Source organism: Carassius gibelio, chromosome B22 (genome assembly GCF_023724105.1).
Source record: "Carassius gibelio isolate Cgi1373 ecotype wild population from Czech Republic chromosome B22, carGib1.2-hapl.c, whole genome shotgun sequence".
Classification (NCBI taxonomy): Eukaryota; Metazoa; Chordata; class Actinopteri; order Cypriniformes; family Cyprinidae; genus Carassius; species Carassius gibelio.
The window spans coordinates 34,197,414-34,217,359 of NC_068417.1; the positions used below are offsets into that span (position 1 = coordinate 34,197,414).

The 19,946-nt window shown below is 36.1% G+C and overlaps 2 protein-coding genes across 7 annotated transcripts in view; both read right to left on the bottom strand.

Annotated features, from left to right (window-relative positions):
* Window positions 1–237: 237 nt before the first annotated feature.
* On the bottom strand, window positions 238–3,980 carry LOC127987485 (telomeric repeat-binding factor 2-interacting protein 1). Of its 5 annotated transcripts, none has more exons than XM_052589828.1 (4): window positions 3,901–3,980; window positions 2,080–2,977; window positions 1,858–1,979; window positions 238–989 (listed from the first exon to the last, which is right to left on the bottom strand). In XM_052589828.1, the coding sequence occupies exons 1-4, from the start codon at window positions 3,952–3,954 to the stop codon at window positions 414–416; spliced, it is 1,650 nt and encodes a 549-aa protein (XP_052445788.1). In that variant the 5' UTR covers window positions 3,955–3,980; the 3' UTR covers window positions 238–413. The 5 variants fall into 5 exon arrangements, with proteins under 5 accessions (XP_052445788.1, XP_052445787.1, XP_052445789.1 ...); XM_052589827.1 differs by having other exon boundaries at window positions 2,053–2,977; XM_052589829.1 differs by lacking the exon at window positions 3,901–3,980 and adding an exon at window positions 3,830–3,898 and having other exon boundaries at window positions 2,053–2,977.
* An 8,086-nt stretch (window positions 3,981–12,066) lies between these two features.
* LOC127987351 (NACHT, LRR and PYD domains-containing protein 12-like) overlaps window positions 12,067–19,946 on the bottom strand; it is a 795,441-nt gene continuing 787,561 nt past the window's right edge. The window contains exons 16-17 of one of the 2 annotated variants that reach the window (XM_052589641.1): window positions 12,502–12,675; window positions 12,067–12,417 (exon numbers count right to left, since the gene is read on the bottom strand). In XM_052589641.1, coding sequence (XP_052445601.1) covers window positions 12,411–12,417; window positions 12,502–12,675 — 181 coding nt within the window. In that variant the 3' untranslated portion in view covers window positions 12,067–12,410. The remainder of the gene's footprint in view (window positions 12,418–12,501; window positions 12,676–19,946) is intronic. The other variant, XM_052589640.1, reaches the window with a different exon arrangement.

Here is a 19,946-nt window from a genome sequence, read left to right on the forward strand (position 1 = left end):
ATAACCTGACTGGATTTTTCCCGCTAAAAGTCGCTGAATAACAGTAAATGACTATTTGGCAAAAAAAAACTAAGGTTTGAAAGTATCTTTTTTCACATCTAAAAAGTTATATTTAAGGTATTTAGCCTGTAGTACTTTTAATTTGATGTATCTAAATGCAAGATATGTAGTGGTAAATGTGAATATGCCTGAAAACAATCATTCGATAATATTGTTTAAAACAATGATATGCCATCAGTTAGAAAAATACTTTAATATACATTTATCAATGTAATGATTATCAAAATTCATTTAGAAATGTATCAACATTAATCACAATTTTACCAAACTATACAAAATTGGATGAAAACAGGAACTAGTTGTGTCTAGTTGAGTTGCTTTCAGAAAACAGCCACTGAACCAAACAAATCCTTTCAGTTAACGCCAGCCGTGAGGAACTCTCTTCTCCTGGTCACTTCCTCCGCTCCGTATTTGGATTGAAGCTGCTCGAGTTCATACGGATCAGCCACTAGGAGGATCTGATCGTCCAGATGTGTCCAGACAGGCCCGTGAACCTGTTGGTCATAGCCGTCTTGCAGATACACCTGAGCTCTTGCCAAGTCACCACTGGCTTTCCACAGTGCCTTGGTCACCTCGACCAGATCTTTCTTGGTCTTAGTCATCAAGTTCTCGACTTGTTCTACCAAGTCTTTGGAGGGAGCACCCTCTGGAGGTTCTCTCGTTTGGCTCTCGTGTTTGTCCTGTGACTCGGAGTCAAGGATGAAGACGTGGGATGAAGACACAGGGACGGCTCTGGAACTAGGACCAGGACGCTCTTCCTCGGGCGATGGAAAGGGACAGACAGCTTCCTGTAGGTCATTTTGGTTAAGCTCAGCTTGAGTTTCTGGTTCTCTATTGAGTGTTGCAGACGATGCTGAACTCTCTTGTGCATCTGACGGCTTGGCGATTGGTGCTTCAAATGGATCCTCGCCTTCTTCACTTTCATCTATCTGTGGAAACATATTCAAGTCAGTGAAATGCGTTTTTGAGATTTTTTTTTTTTAACAAAGCCTGAAGTTTCTGAAAATATCCATTTACAAATGTATTTTGGAAGATTAAGTTATAAAACGAATGGAGAGTGAAGTTGAAAACAAATGGGTCAATGAAATTTAAGAAAGTGCATGAAGTGGACAACTAACATCTAGCAAAAAATAAAAATAAAAACACACATAAAGCTATTAGAAATATATCCAAGTTGGTTTCATATGACTGAAAAACCTGCATTTTATTTTAAAGAAATGTTTTAGTTTTCTAGACTCTAAAGATGTCATGTGGAGCAAACTTCAGGTTAAAAAAAAAAAAAAAAAAAAAAAAAAAAATTATATATATATATATATATATATATATATATATATATATATATATATATATATATATATATATATATATATATATATATTTCTATTTTCTTTTTCTAAATACACATCCTAATAATTGCTGTTAAAAAATATATAACTTTTTTCATGAACCACAATATTCAAATGTTACATATATAACATTTAAAAGAGTATATATAAATATTAACACACATAAATAAAATCCCTAGATAACTGGACAATCTTTCATCAGTTATATTAAATTTGAAATGCATTTGAACTAGGGATGCACGATAAATATCGGCATGATATTAAAGCGCAACTCGTCAGTAAAGCTGTTTCTGTAATCAGCAGTAAATCTTTACACATGGCCTTTACTGATGAGATGTGCATTCAATACTGTGCCAATATTTATCGTGCATCCTTAATTTGAACTTTTAAATAAGTAGGTCCAATTACCCAACAGTTATATCTAGTCAGGGTTGACGTTGTTCAGTCTTACCACATCTGAGTCCTCAAATTCTCTTGCAGCTTTTGCAAGAATCCCAAGTTTACTAGAGTCCGGCGTGGCGGTTTTGCCGGTACTTTGTCTTGTTTTATTGGGAGATGAATGTTCCTTTGATCCTGAATTTGAAAAAAAGTGGAGATGGTTTATAAGCAGACCTTGTTAAATAAATAAAACCATGAATAGCATTACCATCTGGAACTTCTTGTCCATCACAACCTTCATCTAATCCAAGTCTTTTAGACATTTCAGGCTCTGGTGTTTCTTGTTCTTGGACCAGGACAGGAGACTCGTCCTGACTGTCGTGATTTGAGGCCTGCGGCGGCTCTCCTGGAGCATCCGTCACATCTGGAGGAGAACTGGCCCTCTCTGGAGAAGACTGAGGATCGGTCCTCACAGCTGGACACACGCTGTTCTCCGAGGCCATCTGGGTTTCTGATGAATCCGACACAACGACAGACTTCTGAGGAGAGTTTTGTAAGGTATCAGACTCCGGGTCTAAGTTCTCTGTGACTTTCTTCTTACGCAAGGGGCTTTGCGTAAAACAAAGCGGTTTTCTTTTCGTGGGACTCTTCTTCATGAGTCTGTTCTGAAGGTGTTTTAGGAACCGATCCCTCATGGACTGCCAGCTGTGCCCAGTCACGCGCCGTTTCTCCATTTCTTTCCAAACCCGGTTGCCCTTGGCTTCATGTTGCCGCTTTTCCATGAACTTCAAGATGGCTGCGTCGTCTTCAGGCGAGTAACCCAAGCGCCCATTGCTCTGATGACGGGTCGCCATCCTCGTCTGGACAGACGGTCCCACGCTAATCACGTAGTCATCCAGATTCAGCTGCAGGTTCTGCTCCACACAATCTCTGATGTATTTCGTAGAGATGTACTTTTGTCCAGGGTTCGCCTTCACAGTAGTCGCATCAACGGGATCGATCAGCAAAATGGCTCCGGGCTCTTGATTGCGACACAAAGTGCCTCCTCCGTTAGTTACCAGAGGGTAAAGCTGTGTTTTAGTTGGGCCGGGTCTCACATAGAAGCGCATTGATTGTCCACTTGTGTCCAGGAATAAGACCGGAGAAATGTCAGAGACCTCCTCCTTTCCCTTCTTTGACATGGTGAAGGTTATCTGGGAGAAACAAGGGAAAGATGTTTCCATATCAAAGCTTTAGTTTGGTTTGAAATGATAAAACAATAGATGCAAAGCTCAAAATTAGGACTATATGGTATTGTGAAGATTTCTGGTTGACATGTTGGTGGATCACATTCATAGTTAATTGATGAACTACACTATAAAAAAAGTCAAAGTACTTCTAGCATTTATTTGCAGATGCAGCTTGGTTTCACATTTTTATAGATATATACTTGCTGTTTAATCTACTAAATCATTACATAATTCATTATTTTACTTGTTGTCTTTACTATCCGACTTTAGGCTCATTTAAAAATATATACTATAATACTATAGTACTTTACAGTAAATATTACAGTTTTGAACCATAATATAGTAAAGTGTATTATAATGTATATGTTATATATTAGCAACTCTTTGTGAATGAAAGCATACTGTGGCATTCACTATAGTGAACTGATCAACTATAATACATACTAGTTTAATTTAGTTTTTACTACAGTAAACTGTAATGTATTGTAGTATAATATGGCCTATAGTTTTAGAAACCGTGTTAACGTTACAGTATTCTGTGAAGTCGTTTGTTTCTAGTATTATAGTTGTTATATTACCACAACAAATGGTTCAAAAACACTACAGTATTTACTATAAATTGCTATATTTTTTTTTCATGTGGGTAAAGAAATTGATTTTGAATACATACAGTAAAATGTAACAAATATGACTATAACTTAGTGATCGCCCTCGCGAATCTACTAAATCAATTTGAATTCAAAATTGTTCTTACAAATTGCGTGTCACAGACTTTCCCTGCTAATCCGCTTTGCGGCAAACAACATCTATACTTACAAAGGACTGGTAAAAAGTCCATATCTGGCGAGAAAACTAAATATTTATGAAAGGAAGTGTAAACTACTTGCCTTTAGCAGCGCGTCCAAAGATCCTCTGAGCTGTAAAACATGTAAAAACAACATTTCAAAATAAGAGTCCCGGTTGTAGAGTCCGCGGCAAAAGACTGTATGAGAGAGAGCGCTTATTGTGACTTTTATTGTAGAAAAAAAAGGATAAGGAAATGCTCTCTGTCTCAGCGCGGTAAAACCAGAAAAATGAAAGTAAAGGTGCAAAGCAAACAAAACGATTTTTATCAACCATAATTTTTATTATCCATTAGATTTCTTTATTTATTATTATTGTAGTACTATTAGTATTAGCTTGATTTATTTTATTTATTTTTGAAACAAATTTAATTGACACAAAGAGAAACACAAATACACACATTTATTTGAAACATAAGTAACTCAGTGTTAAATACTTGTTTATTGAACTGTTGTGCAAAATTGATATATAACAACAAAGACTATAGAATATATAATTAAAACCAATCAATTTAGAGATGTTTTTCATTAAATATTTAATTATCTGTACTATATCATGTAATCTATATTAAAATGTACATGCATTTATATACATTGGAAAAACGTTGCCAGCTAAAAAAAAAATTATTTGTGAACATAAATTAGGAGAGGTGATGAGAATTCAACAATATCGATGCATTTTCATGACTGTAGTCATAACATTAAGGATTTAAGTTGTATAGGTATTTCCAGAAGAGCTGGTAACCTAGAGAAAAAAACTTTTACAAAGTGAACCTTATTGGTTGTATCGTCTATAAGGTCTGATTTAAATGATGACTTTGATCTTTCTTGTCTTCTTTGTTGTTTAACTCTTTTTAGTTTGGTTAGAGTGGTTGATACTGACTGATGAACGGCTTGTGGCATGATGCATCGGCTCGTTCCCCTCTTTCATTCATGCTGATGGTCTGAAGTAGATTTATTTCATTTTATTTATTTTTTTCATTTTTGATGGATTATTTGTGTTAAAGGGGTATATGATCAAATGGACTTGCTGGCACAAGCTGGCACTGCTGGGATCCTGTTGGAAATGGCATGTACACTTTCACCAGAGCTGGGCCATGTGTGGCAATGATGGCACAGCATGGATTCGGCAAACAATATGAGGGCCAGTTGTTGGTGGGAGGAGTGTGGACCAGATCAGTCCAGTGATATGTGGCCCAAATCAGGGAGAGGGGGTTCGGCAAAAAATCGGCAGCTGTCAACAAGAAGTGGCTGCCAATAAAACCGGACGGCACTTGTCACTAAAAACCTGAAATTGGAGAAAGCTGCCAGCAGCAGCAAGACAAATAAATAATTATATAAATGTATAATTATTTTGAATACTTATTTAAATAATTATAAAAGTCAGTATTGTATATTATTTGATTGAAAATGTTGATCAAATATAAACAAAGGCAAAAAGATAATTTGGCTAAACGTTAATTTCCAGCTGAATGTTTATGAATGCATGCGTGTACATCAATGTTTGTGTGTAATAATGAAAGTAATGCAAACACACACACATATATTTATGAAAGAGGCACATACTAGGTGTATGTTGTATATTTATTATATAGGCTATACACAGAAATGATCAAAAAGAGAGAGGCCTCATCAGTGACCTTTTAAAAAAATCATATTTTACATTTAAATTTGTAGTGTTTCAAGAAACAAAATAAAAATACAAAATGATGAGGGGAGATAATCTTGACATGTAAAGTGTTCAGGATTTGACATCACCCCAGCTGTTCAGTGTAGCACAACTGCCTATCCAAGAAAAAAGTTCTTAAAATTAGAATCAATAAGTTAATGGATATCAGAAAATCTCCTGAAAGACGTTACGAATTACAGTAACAAACGTTAATATTTAATGGTACATTAAACATAATATTTAAAGTTAATAATGGTAGCCCCCAACATACTAACAGCAACAATTAAACATGATGTAACATTGTACACAAACTACCTTTCTACCACTAATTAGATTACATTTAACAATTGAACTAAAGTAAGCAAAGTTACACTGTCATTCACTAAGATAATTAAAATTAAACTTACAATGCAAAAATTATTCATTACTCCGATCACAGATTTTTCCGAAATTACCACTCGATCAATCGGCTCCCTCCCATTGAAAGACAGGCGCATGACACGCATGCACAATTCTCCAACCCCCCACCCCCAATTCGCTTCAGTGAAAATTCTGCTCCAGTTTTTATTGGTTGTGTCAGCTAAAGTGTTTCCTACACTATGCAACAAAAAATGCTAGCCCCTAAACCTACCCCACATCTTACCTTAACCAGTGAAATTGACTGAATGGTGGGATTGGCACTGAATAGCGTGGGAAATAAATGTGATATGAGACTCACCGGACAATGGCACCTTTTTAGTTACACCCAGCATTACTACCCTCTCCTAGCCTGCCAATTTAATGCCGCTCCATTGCTTGGAATAAAACCATAGAGTAAATTCTTTCCCCTCCGCTGGGACGGCTCCTGAGTGATTCCAGTTTACATCATAAAGCAGAGGTTCAAACTTGGGTCCAAACACCACTGGCCACAAGCTTTGGGCTCTGCTCTCATGGAGAACATTTATTTATATAGCATATTTTATTTTAGGTGAAATAGAAACAATGTTTAATTTATAAAGTTTTATTTTAAACTGTAAGTCAGTAACAATTGGCTTAAGCCAAAACCAATGGTGAAAGTCTTTACAAAAGGAGACCCCACCCCATTTTGGAGGTTCTGCCCAATTTTGGAGTTCACACCCCATTTTGAGATCTCCGGTCTGCAGTTATACACACTTGCTTCCTGCTGCCAGCTGCCTATCTTTTATCTGAACCCCTGCTGAAATCAGGCTAAGATCTTGCAGCATATTATGTGACCCATGATAAACAAGATAAATACAATATTCCATGATAGTGCTTAAATGATCACATACATTTTGATGAAGTGAAGTATTGTTTAAAAATATTCTTTGACATGTCAAGTAAAAACAGAATGAAACATTTTCATTTCAAAATTAAGCAAATTAGTCAACTACACTGCACTGCAGTTAATTATAATTTTTTAAAAAAAATTGTATACTATTATTATTTTATTATTCTCGTTACAAATAGTCTTAGAATCCTTACATGAAGAGAGAGAGAGTGAGAGAGAGACTGAGAGAGATCATTTAACCATTATCATCTAATATTTCTTTGGTTTACCATGACAGCGTTGAACACTACAGTTGTGTTCAGATCATATGCTCACTGGACTGGACTCTCTCGAATATCGTCATCATAAACAGCGGAAACGATGTAAACAAGAATTAATTTGTGATGTAGTCCGTGAGATGCAGTGGAATCATCAGCCCACCAAAAATATAATCTTCATTAATCGTCATTGTGACTAAATTGTAACAATTCACATTACTAATGTGCCTTCAAAAATCCAAACGATTTACAAAGTAAGGTGTGTCTGTGTTATATCTTTGTGTTATATCTTTGTGTGTGCTTTAACTAAAATAAGAGTATGTACTTAAACAGGTAATTTACAACAGTTGTAAAGTGCTGGAAAATTGAAATGTCCTTGGAAGTGCGTGAAAGTGATTGAATTTTACTTTGGAAGGTGTAAGAACCCTGTTGTACTATTCTCTGAACAACATGGGGCGACGAGGAGTAATCATCCTCTAAAACCCTCGGGAATCACCAATGAGAAGTTATTGGCTGCATCCAAAACTTTAGGCAGCTGACTCGCTGAGTATCAGGCAATGACTTGCATGCAGCGTTTTTTTGCATGAAGTCGCTTCATAAACTGATTTTGGACAGGATTCCGAGGCAGAGTAATGGTATACAGCTTGATTTACAATAAAATATAGAAAATTTGGAGATTACTAAGTGGATATTTCATAGAAAAACATAATTTTTTCCCCGCTGGTTAGAACACCCTTGCTGCTATAACTGTAGGGGTCTGCTGTTCAATCCCTCAGCGAGGGATGAAAAGAAAAGTGCATGCTGTTTTTTTTTTCCCGCTGGAGGGGCCACTCTTGCTTCTATATCTACAGGGACCTGCTATTCTATCACTCAGCGAGGGACGAACACCCCTCAAAAAGAAAAGGGCCTACTGTTTTTTCCCACTGGAGAGAACACCCTTTCTGCTATAACTACATGGGCCTGCTGTTCTATCCCTGAGTGACTACGTTTACATGCAGCCAATAACCCGTTCAAAACCGGGATATTAGCAATAACCCGGTCGCACACGGCCATGTAAACACCGGCAAAAACCCGGATATGCTCACATGACCCGCGGTGCGCTTGCGCCATTCTGAAAAGTTGAGATGTTTTTACATTTTGCTGTATCTAAAACCATAAAAACCGAACCGTGACATCAGTATATATATATATATATATATATATATATATATATATATATTAGTTTAAATACAGTTTAAATAGACCGTAGTATACCGATCCACTCTGCTGTTATGCCATGGAAGTGGATGATCTTTTCCGTCTAGTTTACATAAAAAAAGAAAAATGTAAAATGAAAAAATATATATATGTATTAGTGCTGTCAAAATTAGCGCGTTAACGCATTCGATTAATTTGAAATATTTAACGCGTAAAAAAAAAATAACGCAATTAAAGCGGTTGCAGTTTTTTTTATTTCCAGTTGTGGCCTATGTGTGTTCAACGTGCAAAGAAATATGGATAAGACCAAGGAAGGACTTTTAGACGGAAAGTTTCAGTATAAAACTCTGCCTGATTACTCTTCAGTCTGCCACAAGAAACATTACTCTTCATTTAGTCTGCCACAAGAAACAGCAACATTAAAATCATGAACTCAAATGTCATCGTTTAAAAAAAACTAAAAAAACAATGACTGTAACAGTGCGTAAATCAGACCTTTCTGTAACGCTAACGTTAATAAGCTTAAACGAAAATAACGAAATAATTGTGTAGCGGAGTATTTTTTGTACACAGTGCCGCGAACCGTCAATCACTCCTGTACGCGTGCATCACTGTCCTCCTCAGCTGCAGCAACTTGCGCTCCCTCTCTTCATCAAGCTTTAAAACAAAAAGGGGACAAAAAGATCATATTGTCTTTGTGCATAGGCTTTAGATTAATTAGATAAATGAATATCTAAATTTGTGCCTTGCCGTCTACGGTATTTTTTTAGAACTTAGAAAAAAGATGCTGCAGCCAATGAACAGCCAGCGGGGGCTGCAGGACGACTCAACCTCCGCAGACAGTTTTTAATGTTTATCAGACAATAAATACTCAAGATTTTGCTTTAGTATAACTCACAACGAGTTTCACACACCTTCTCCGGCCACGTTGAGTTGTTGACACTTAACAGTGGGAAAAGCGACACATGCGCTATTCACTTGTATAACTTAAGGGTGAATGGGTAATGTAGTTTCTGCTCTGGGTGGGATGAATTAGGACGCTTGCATTGTGAAGGGCGCTCTGAAAATCGGCAGTGCAGGTAAAACAGATGTCCAAATGAGCGTACCGGTACGCTACAAGCACATTCTGGGCGCACGGAGAGGTGGCGGTACGCTCAAGAGCTATATTTGGAAGTGGCGGTACTGAGTACCGGTGCGTACCGGCCCACTTAAAGCACTGGCAATGACTATACTTTGGAATTTTTTTGCATTTTGCAGTCCACTTAGAATTCAACATGGAAATCATTTTTGTTTTTCATTGGCATTGATTGTTTTGAAATTCAAATGGTACTTACATGCCTGCGTTTTTATTTCTGTAATAAATATGGCTTTCAAGCCAACAGTTAATTTGGAGGATATTGATGGTTTATTGCAGGTATGTTGTTTACATGAGAAAATCTGTGTTACAAGTTAAACAAAAATCCCAATAAACAATCATATTTTGAATTTAAATAGTTTCATTGTCTTGAGTTTACATTAATTATTTACATTTTACATTTACATATCCAAAAAGTTTCAGTCTTTTAATTGCGATTAATCGCGATTAATCGCGATTAATTTTAAAAAATTGTGCGATTAATTAGTTTTTTTTTTTTTGTCGATTGACAGCACTAATATGTATGTATATGTATACATCATAGTTTAACATTCAGACACATTGCGAATATGGAAACATTTGGATATGTGCGGAATGATACGTGAGCAATAACCTCCAAATGCATCCAAACCCGCACTCGCTCATCCTCGTATGCAAGCACTCATGCAATGTCATGATCTATTGCATTGTAAATGCCAGATTTTTTTTTTTTTAACAAATAGGCCTACATTATAGTTTAACATTCAAATACATTGCGAATATGGAAACATTTGGATATGTGCAGAACGATACGTGAGCAATAACCTCCAAATGCATCCAAACCCGCACTCGCTCATCCTCGTATGCAAGCACTCATGCACTGTCACGATCTATTGCATTGTAAATGCCAGATTTTTTTTTAACAAATAGGCCTAAAAACCAGGATATTATACCTGGAGTACCCCTTTTCTAACCCGAATATTTGGTCTTGTAAACGCGTTTCGGCATATCCCCATCAAAATGTGTGTTCTGCGCATGTTCTATTCGCAAGGAATCTTGGTCTTTTGAGTCTTTGGATACAGGAAGAAGAATCGGAAATGACGCACATTGCGTCTTACGTCCAGACGCTAACCGTGCATCGCCATTTACATCGGGATATTGGCGACTGATTACACATTCCATGTATACATGAGTAACTCTCTCTGCTCACGCATGTAAATGGGTTATCCCGAATGTTTTAGAAACCCGAATAGTGACCTTAACCCGAATTTTAACAGCTTGTAAACGTAGTCAGTGTTACGTCCAGAGACAAAGTCTTTATTGATTTATTTTTTATTTAATGATTGTTGTGTTTTTTCTTCTTTCCTTGGCTCCTACTCAATCTGCCTGGCAGGTAGTTGATTGCTCCCAGCTGTAACCGCTTACCAATTAAGAGTGAGCCAGCATAAAAGCAGAGCTCCAGCTACCAGACTGGGAGAGGAAATGGTCCCTCAAGAGTGTTGGCTTTGTCCTGCCCAGCCTGTTGCTTCAGTTACAATTGGTGGTTGTAGTGCTGCTTAGTATTCTACTTTGGTATTGCAGTATTTGTGTTTATTTGTTCATTGTGATATTCTCAAACACTTTTTAGTTAGTCATTTTAGTTAAAGAGATTTATACTATTCTTCACCTTTTAGTTTGTCGCTTGATTTACAGCTGCTACTATTAGCATCCCTCTTAGCAGCTACTTTAATGTTTGCATATTTGTGTTTAGCTCATTAGCTTTATTTGGAAGATGTATGGAGGTGGGTGTCATTTTTGTATAACCCTGTTTTCTCATGTTTTGGGGCCAGGAAGGGAGTTAGGTTACAACTGTTTTTCTTTTCTTTGTTAGTCTAGTTAGAGGTAAGCCACTTATTATTTTGGCCTTATCCTCTCCTGAAGCTATTGGTTCCTTTCTTGGTATTGTTCCACAAGGTGTAAAATTAAAATCGTTTTATGGACAACTTGTTGCTTGTGCAGCTGTGGCAGGATTTATATTAACCCTCTTATTAAATTTTTTTACTTTTATGTCCACATTTACCCCTAGACTTACGTGGGACGTAACAATTTCTCTTAAGTAAAATTTAGGTGTCAAAGTCTCTTCTCATAAAGAGAAGACAATGTTGAATAAAGTATTTCTGGACCAAAATGTATTTTCAATGCTTCTAAAAATTATAACTGACCCCTCTTATGTCACATGAACTACTTTGATGATGTTTTTCTTACCTTTCTGGACATGGATAGTATACCGTACACACAGCTTCAATGGAGGGACTGAGAGCTCTCGTACTAAATCTAAAATATTTTAAACTGTGTTCAAAAGATAAACAGAGGTTTTACGGGTTTGAAACAACATGAGGGTAAGCTATTAGTTACATGAATTTGCTATCTGGGTGAACTAACCCGTTAATTTTTAAGTGATCCTGAAGACCTTAATTAGTTGCTTCAGGTGTGTTTGATTAGGATTTGAGCTGAACTTTGCAGGGCTGTCGATCGCCAGAAGGAGGTTTGGTTACCCTTGATAAAGCTGATTGCAGTTGATAACAAATAACCGTTCAAATATTTGTTTGATACATATATTCCTTCTATTTTTTTCCAGAAATGTAGTTCTGACAAAGCAACACCTATCATTATGACTTGCATTTTATGCACTTCATTACTTTTTCATTCATGGTATTCATTTAGTAGTTGTTGATTACACTTGTATATCTTTTCTTTATACAACTAATGTTATTACTTGTGTGTCTTCATTGTGTAAATGATACAGAAATAGGCTCTACAAGATAGGCTCCACCAATCTTTCTTATGTAATGTACTCATAACCACACCTTAAGTGACACGTGATCCAAAAATTATAATGTCAATAGTGACATGTAACCATCACTGCACTATTTTACCTCCCTAAGGTAGTGAAAAAAATGTAACTACAATATTAGCATTTGTCCAGATGACAGTCTTGTTCAGGACATGTTGTTTTGATTCAGTTGTTTGTAGCTTGTGGAGTTTCCACTGTCAAATACTGTACAACAAAGAGAAAGATAAAATACACTAAGATCTGCTTTAATACAAGATAATATATGAAAGCATTGACTGAATTACTTACTATAGTTTCTTCAGTTTACAGTGTGGATCCTTCAGTAGAGCAGAGAGCAGCTTCACTCCTGAGTCTCCTGGTTTATTACCTCTCAGATCCAGTTCTGTCAGGTGTGAGGAGTTTGATCTCAGAGCTGAAATCAGAGCAGCACAGCCTTCCTCCCCAATACTGCAGCTCCTCAGCCTGCAGAGAGTGAAGAACATGAATGATCTCTGAGAATGTGTTTAAGATTTAGAGTAAGAGTGTGTTTGTGTGTGTTTGTATGAGCACTATTTTTTTCTACACACCAGGATAGGTGCTATAGAGATTTTAACTTGCCAGCAGCTAAAACATTGTTTTAAATGCACTTTACCCACATTATTCCTGACTGTGATGCTGAACTAGTTTATTATAGTATGTATGTGGTCATTTTAAAATAAGAGTAACATTATAGTGTAACTATGACATATTTTACTTGGCAACCTTAAAGTTCACATAATTTGGATCGAGTTTAATTATTATTGTAGCTCTGTTTAATTTGACTCAAATTTTCAAGTGATCATTAAATTTAGAATGTGTTTCTAATTAGTCATTAAATATTGTTTAAAATTAGAAATTTGATTATTCTGGACATCCTATCCATTTGTAAAATGTATGAGTCTTGCTTCTGATCTCATTTCCTTCCAGCTATTTTCTTGATAAAAAATTGGTGTGTCTTACCATATTATTTTAATATATTACCTTAATTTTAAACACACTGGTTTGTAGTGCAAACAGTTTTACAATTTACTGCACTTTGTAATTCTTCTCATTATTTGGCTATAGTGGCTAATGAACTATAAGTCTCAATCATAGACTTACTTTTGCTCAAAGAATAAGGTGGATACTTTCAGTTGTTCATTCATCAGTGACCTGTTGTCATATTGGAGTCTCACACCGACTGGAGGTCGTGGATCTCACAATCATAAACTCTCCAATCTGAACTTAGTCAGAGGGGCAAGGTTAACTTGTATCTTTAAATTGTTTGCCTACTGCTTACTCAGAATAAAAAGTGTAGTTTGTTAGTCACTTCAGCACAACTTGCTAAATCAGTACTAGACAGAAATCAAAAGGTCTCTGATGATGTTCCTGCTTGTCCATTCATCCATGAGCCTTTAGTCTGTTCTGTCCTGGACACAGATTTGAGGAAATATCAGCCTCCACATGATCTACTAGTCATGATGAGTTCAGGATAGATCAGAATAAATCAGAAATAATATTTAATATGTCATGTAAGAATGTATCATGCTAACTACATAATTAGACAATAAGAATCCAGTTCAGATATAATAAATACATAACATCAGTTGCTCAAAGATGAATCTAAGAGAGGTGCACACCTGACAGCAGAAAAATAGCATTTATGAATGTTGTTCCTCTAATATACTGTAAATAGTCCTCAAACAGATTAAAATGTTCAAGACTTGGTGTTATTGAGTACATGTAAATCTGGGGAAAGATGGTCAATCTGTCATTTATGTAATTATGTTTCTGTATATTTAATTTCATGTATAACAGCAACACTGTAAAGTGGCTAAAGAACTGTAAAATTATAGTAAACTTCAGGCAAATGTACATTTGTTTTGGGCACATTCAGTACAATCATTGTATTTGACCATTTACATTGCTTTTTTCATACATTGCTTCCCATTGTGTGAAAAAAAAACATTTCTCAAAATATTTTATTTTATTTTCCACAAATCAAGTTAATGTTTTGAAATGCCTTGAAGTAAGGTGATGACAACATTTTCCATTGTACATTTTTATTTTTTGTTTGGTAGTATTATCATCAGTGTTTGTTGTGTTCAATAATATAATAGCACTCACTCTAGTTTCTTCAGTTTACAGTGTGGCTCCTCCAGCAGAGCAGAGAGCAGCTTCACTCCTGAGTCTCCTGGTTTATTACAGCTCAGATCCAGTTCTGTCAGGTGTGAGGGGTTTGATCTCAAAGCTGAAATCAGAGCAGCACAGCCTTCCTCTCCAAAACTGCAGTAACACAGCCTGCAGAGAGTGAAGAAAATGAATGATCTTTGAGACTGAGTTTCTGTTTTAGTGTGAGAGTGTTTGTGTTTTTATGAGCACTAATTTTTCTATACACCAGGATTGCTGCTATAGAGATTTTAAACATACCACTGCATAGTTTTTTAATTATAAAACAATAGAAAGAAACTTAGACATAATCTAAGTGATTTATTTGAGCACTAGAAAAATACAATAGGAATAATTTGACTAAGAAAAATAAGTAAAGAAAAAAAGATTTAACTTTGTATGCCAATTACAGAACATCCTGAGATTGCTAGAAATGCAGCATTTACAATGAATTCTGGTCATATAGTCAATTATCACATGCTGATTGCCAGTTATAGAGATGGTAATCATTTAAAGCTGCGGTAGGGAACTTTTGACGCTCTAGCGGTTAATAAACAGAACTGCTTGCATCTTGTGGAAGAACATTGTAGCCGGAACTACTTCTCTCTGTTTATGTCTATGAAGAATCAAAAAAGGTACTGGGTTACTCCGAAACAATCTAAAATAGTCCGAATCTAAACACTTACTATAGATGTACCCTAGTGATTCAGGACAAGCTAAAAACACGGTTTGGAAAACGGATTCATGGTGTACTTGCTTATTATATAAATTTTTCTACATTTTGAACAACAAACAAAGCTACGGACCGGACCTCTGATTGGTTGGTTCTTACCGGGAGCGGATGACTTTCTGCAAATGGCAATAGGACCACTGGGAGGAGCCAGAGGAGCTTGATTTTTTTCACAGATTATCTGTGTCATATTCTACTGTCAGGACATAATGACAGGTTTAACAAATATGTAAAAAATATATTTTTGTTGGGGAAGTAACACCTAACATTTTAATTACATTTTGCTTAAATGAATAAAAAGAACGAAATGACTTGAAAAAAGATGTTTTATTTTGCTGAACGAGACTCAAAAGTCCGAGTCAGTAAAATGATCCAAACCTCCTATCACTACAATAAACCATGAATTTGTTTAGTTCATAACATGTTTTATTTTTAAGTTAAACATATACAACATAAAACATTAAAAACTCATTGGCTCAGACTGCATTTGAAGAAAAATAAACACGTTTTCTGTAGCCTTGTGCAAACTTATTCAATAGAGTTAGACTTCTAGAATGTTCTTTCCAGTGCAATTTGTTTTTATTTTTTATTTAATTAGACAACATTTTAAGGAAGTGTAGTGCAAACATCTTTATATAATTATACTTCCATTATAGTTATCTTTCTTTCCAGTGCAAAACAATAATACATAAAAAAAACAATTATTAACTAAATAATTATTTCCCTCCTCCAGATACCTTATTAAAGGGTTAGTTCACCCGAATAGCAAAATTATGTAATTAATAACTTACCCTCTTTTTGCTCTAAACCCACAAGACCTCCGTTTATCTTTTAAACACAGTTTAAGATATATTAGATTAGATTAGACTCAGTTCCTCCACTGAAGCTGTGTCTACGGTATACAGTCCATGTCCAGAAAGGTAAGAAAAACATAATCAAAGTAGTCCATGTGACATCAGAGGGTCTCAGTTAAAAATTTTTGAAGCATCGAAAATACATTTTGGTCCAAAAATAAGTTATTAATGATACAATTTTGCTATTTGGGTGAACTAACGTGAGAACATGATGTGCATGACATGAAGAGCTGCCTGGCTTGTCACACAGTAACTAAACAAGTCGGGTTTTTGCGAACGGTCACTATATTATTAATGATAATGATTCCATGATAATGCATGGAATATACGGCATAGCGCCACTAAATAACAGGGCTAATTTGTGGGGGCCATAGTAAGGCTTTGGCAATCAGATGGCTAGTAGTCAATCTGCTCCACAGCCAATCACAGGCCCCCCTCCTTGCTCGTGCCCCGGGGCCTTTCACATAATACTCAAGGTACAGTATAATACTCTTAGCAAAATACTGGTGATGGTTACTATTCACATGGTCCTTATGTCCAGTTAATCACGGTTTTTCACATACAGTGGCCTATTGTGGTCATCTACACACAAGGCTTACGCATCACATAATTAATTGAAATCAATGTATTATTAAATGTACAATGTACTATCAATGTAATTGCAGCCTGTCGGGCCTTCACTTTATATGGCCTATCGATGCTTCACATTACTCACCCTTTGCACAATTTGGCCTATTGTGACCGTCAGGTAAGTGACTATTGTTGTTTACGTAACTGTCTATTATTGTCCTTCACAAAATTGGTCTGTGATGACTTTTCTCATTACATGAACTACACTGTCTGTGTTAAATGACATATTGTGGTCATTAGATGGCTCATACAGTAATTCATTTGTAAATATGTATGCATTTTTTTTAAATGTAATGCTGTAATGCTGTATACTGGTGGTGGTGTCACACCTATTCATTACATCTACTGTTTCACCTCCTCTCACATCCTACCTGGCCTTTATTTCTGTGGCTTGTCTTTTATTGCCTTCCCCTCTTGTTACCCATCTTATGGCGTTTCCCACAGTGTACATTAACATGACCTTCCTCTCTGTGCCTGCTGAGGCATTTCATTCTACGACCTTTTGGCTTTTCACTATGGCCCATCTGTGGCGTAGCTAGGCCTTTTCTCCGGGGCCTTTGTGGCTTTTCCCTATCGGGGCCGTTCCCACTGTGGCCCGCTGGGACCGTTTCCACTGTGCATCTCAGAACTGCATTACTTTGACAACACGCGGTTGTATACCTCCAGAAAAGAAAAATGCTGTTTTTGGGAAAAGAGGTCTCTGAGAAATAAAATTCTGCAATGAAATTTGTTGCTGATAAGAAAGTTGGAGTCAAAAGAAAGAAACAGTTGATTAACCAGTTTGATTGCATCTAATAAATAATGTCTGGGATGGAACATGCTGAAAGGATGTACCTGAAATCCACAGAGACAGCTGGATAAACTAAGGGCTGGTACTGCATGTGAGTCATAAGAGGTATTTTGCACAGGAATTATCTGGGACTACATGCAAAGGCAAAGATGTTTACATATGTATTGCAGAGGTTTTTAACATTATCTAAGCTAGCGGACAGCGAGACCAACAGATTATCACTTCCAACATCTGAACATGCTGATAAAGAAGAACCAACAGTGTCTATGGATAGGAGCACCCAATATGTTTTCAATGTTGTTCCAGACAATGTTTACAATAATGTCCCACAGAGGAAAAGTAAAAAGTCCTAATAAATTTCCTATTAGAGCTGTAATCGGGCCTTAAAAGTTAGTCCCGACAGGACCCGAGCCCGACAAGTACATTTTGATTGACCGGTTTTTTAAAGCCCAAACCTGTTTACAGCCTGACATTATTCAAATGTGCGCACACACACAGCCCTTTTGCCTTTTGTAAAAGGAGTAATTTATACATGTTTTAACATAATTTATTAGTAACTAGGGCTATCACTTTTAGTTCGAAAATCGATTGCACAATCGATCGGACCAACCAAAAAAAGTTTGGAAAATGAAAATAGGGAATTGATTTTAACCAAATATGTACACTATTAATTTTAAAAGAATTAAACATTAAAAAAATATACATGTAACAACACTCACAAACAAGCAGAAAAAGAAAATAAAGAATTACGAAAGTGCAGTGTGCCTTACGAAAGCTACACAGAAAATACCAGCAATTTTACTCGCCTATATGACCCAGTGACATCGAAAGTGATTTCAATGTTAAGTCAATGTAAAGACGCTTTACGCATGTCTGGAGGTCTCGCAGTGCGCTAGACGTGAATTTTCCTCATACGCGCATATTCTGAGTTATGAAAAGGACCATTGCAAGCTGAAAGCGACCGGCTTTTGTGGTGGAAAATTGGCAGTAATACCCCCACCTTGCGCAGCTGTACCTGAGTGTCCCTGGGACATCAGGTCTAATGACCAGGTCAGGAAGGAACTCCATAGAAACCCCCACGGCTCATGTTAGAGATAAAACCATCATAAATGCAGTAATAAATACATTAAAAGTAAAATCTAACATCAAATTTAATCTTGACAAACTATATATCATTATAAAGATCAAGCATCGATGACAGATCGCTGTTTTTCAATGGAAAGCTTGAAAAATCCTGGTTTAGTTAGAAAAGTAAGGGTCCACTGAATGACATCTCATCGAGCACGTTTAGTCCAACAAAGCAATAACATTGCAAAATGGATCATAATTTCTTTGTTTACGTTTCAGTTCTTCAGCAACAGAACTGTTATTGTCCATTGTGGAATCACTCAAGCTCAGAAACTGCGTCTTGGTAGTAAAAAATGGAATGGTTTTGTAGCGTACAGTGTCACAAACAGAATGAGGCAATCCACCGGAAAAAAAGAATTAATGAAAGGTAGTATATTTGAATTCTGGCACTCTCTCGTGACGCGCTCTGACACACCTGTCAGCTGATGGAGGAGGAACTTATAGCAATCGCCTTTTTCTTTGTTTTATTTTTCAAAAGTTCTTATATATGTGAGAGTGTGTTTTATGTTGAATGTGAATATATCTGCATGATTACCATCTGTTTGAGATTATATCAGCTCGCTAGAGAGAGAGTGGATTATTTACTTTATGGCACATTTGTGTTATTATCATCTGAATAAGTGGCCATCAGCACATCGGTATTTATTTACATTGTAATTAATTGTAAATGCTGCATTTCTAGCAGTCTCAGGATTTTCTATAATTGGCATTCAAAGTTAAATCTTTTTTCATTTTTCTTATTTTTATTTTTCTTACTCAAATTATTCTTATTTTATTTTTTTAGTGCTCAAATAAATCACTTACATGATGTCTAAGTTTCTGTCTAGTGCTTTATACTTGAAAAAAAAAAACTATGCAGTGGTATGTTTAATTACTAAATAGTTTGTAGAAGCCTTCAATACAGTTGGTACATTTTTTTTATATATATTTGGGGGGTGTAGACATAGTCTCATTAAAATATCTTCAGTGTCTATTACTTTTAATATTTTTGAGCATTATCAAAAAGTAAAGCCCAAAGGGTCTTCTTTCCAAAGAAAACTAAATTATGTTTGTAACACACTGAAGTAGGAAACTGTTACAATTAGAAGTTTAGAGCACTTGCAGCTGTGAGTCCCATAATGGGTGGTCAGGTAAACAGGTTAAAGCAAAACTGGATGGGTTAAATGCAGAGCACAAATTCTGAGTATGGGTCACCATACTTGACTGAATGTCACGTCACTTCACGTGTATGCTAATTACTCTTCAATTTTATAGAACATAATCAAAGAAATTGTCTACATAAAAGTCAAGTTCAAAGTAAATCTTGTTCATAAGCATCCGGCTTGTCGAAGAAGTACTTCAAAACATTTTCAGTATAACGGCCACAGTTCAGCCCATCTGCGATAATCTTTGTGGCATCCATCTTCATTGAATTTTGATATCAGCTAGAGCTGGC

Bases quoted from the DNA above. Each gene is read 5' to 3' on its own strand.
- LOC127987485 (XM_052589825.1), bottom strand. From the start codon at position 3,851: ATGGACTTTTTACCAGTCCTTTGTAAGTATAGATGTTGTTTGCCGCAA. The intron at 1,980-2,052 runs GTAATGCTATTC...TTTCAAATTCAG, and splicing joins TGGACAAGAAGTTCCAGATG to GATCAAAGGAACATTCATCT. The intron at 990-1,857 runs GTAAGACTGAAC...ATGTTTCCACAG, and splicing joins AATTTGAGGACTCAGATGTG to ATAGATGAAAGTGAAGAAGG.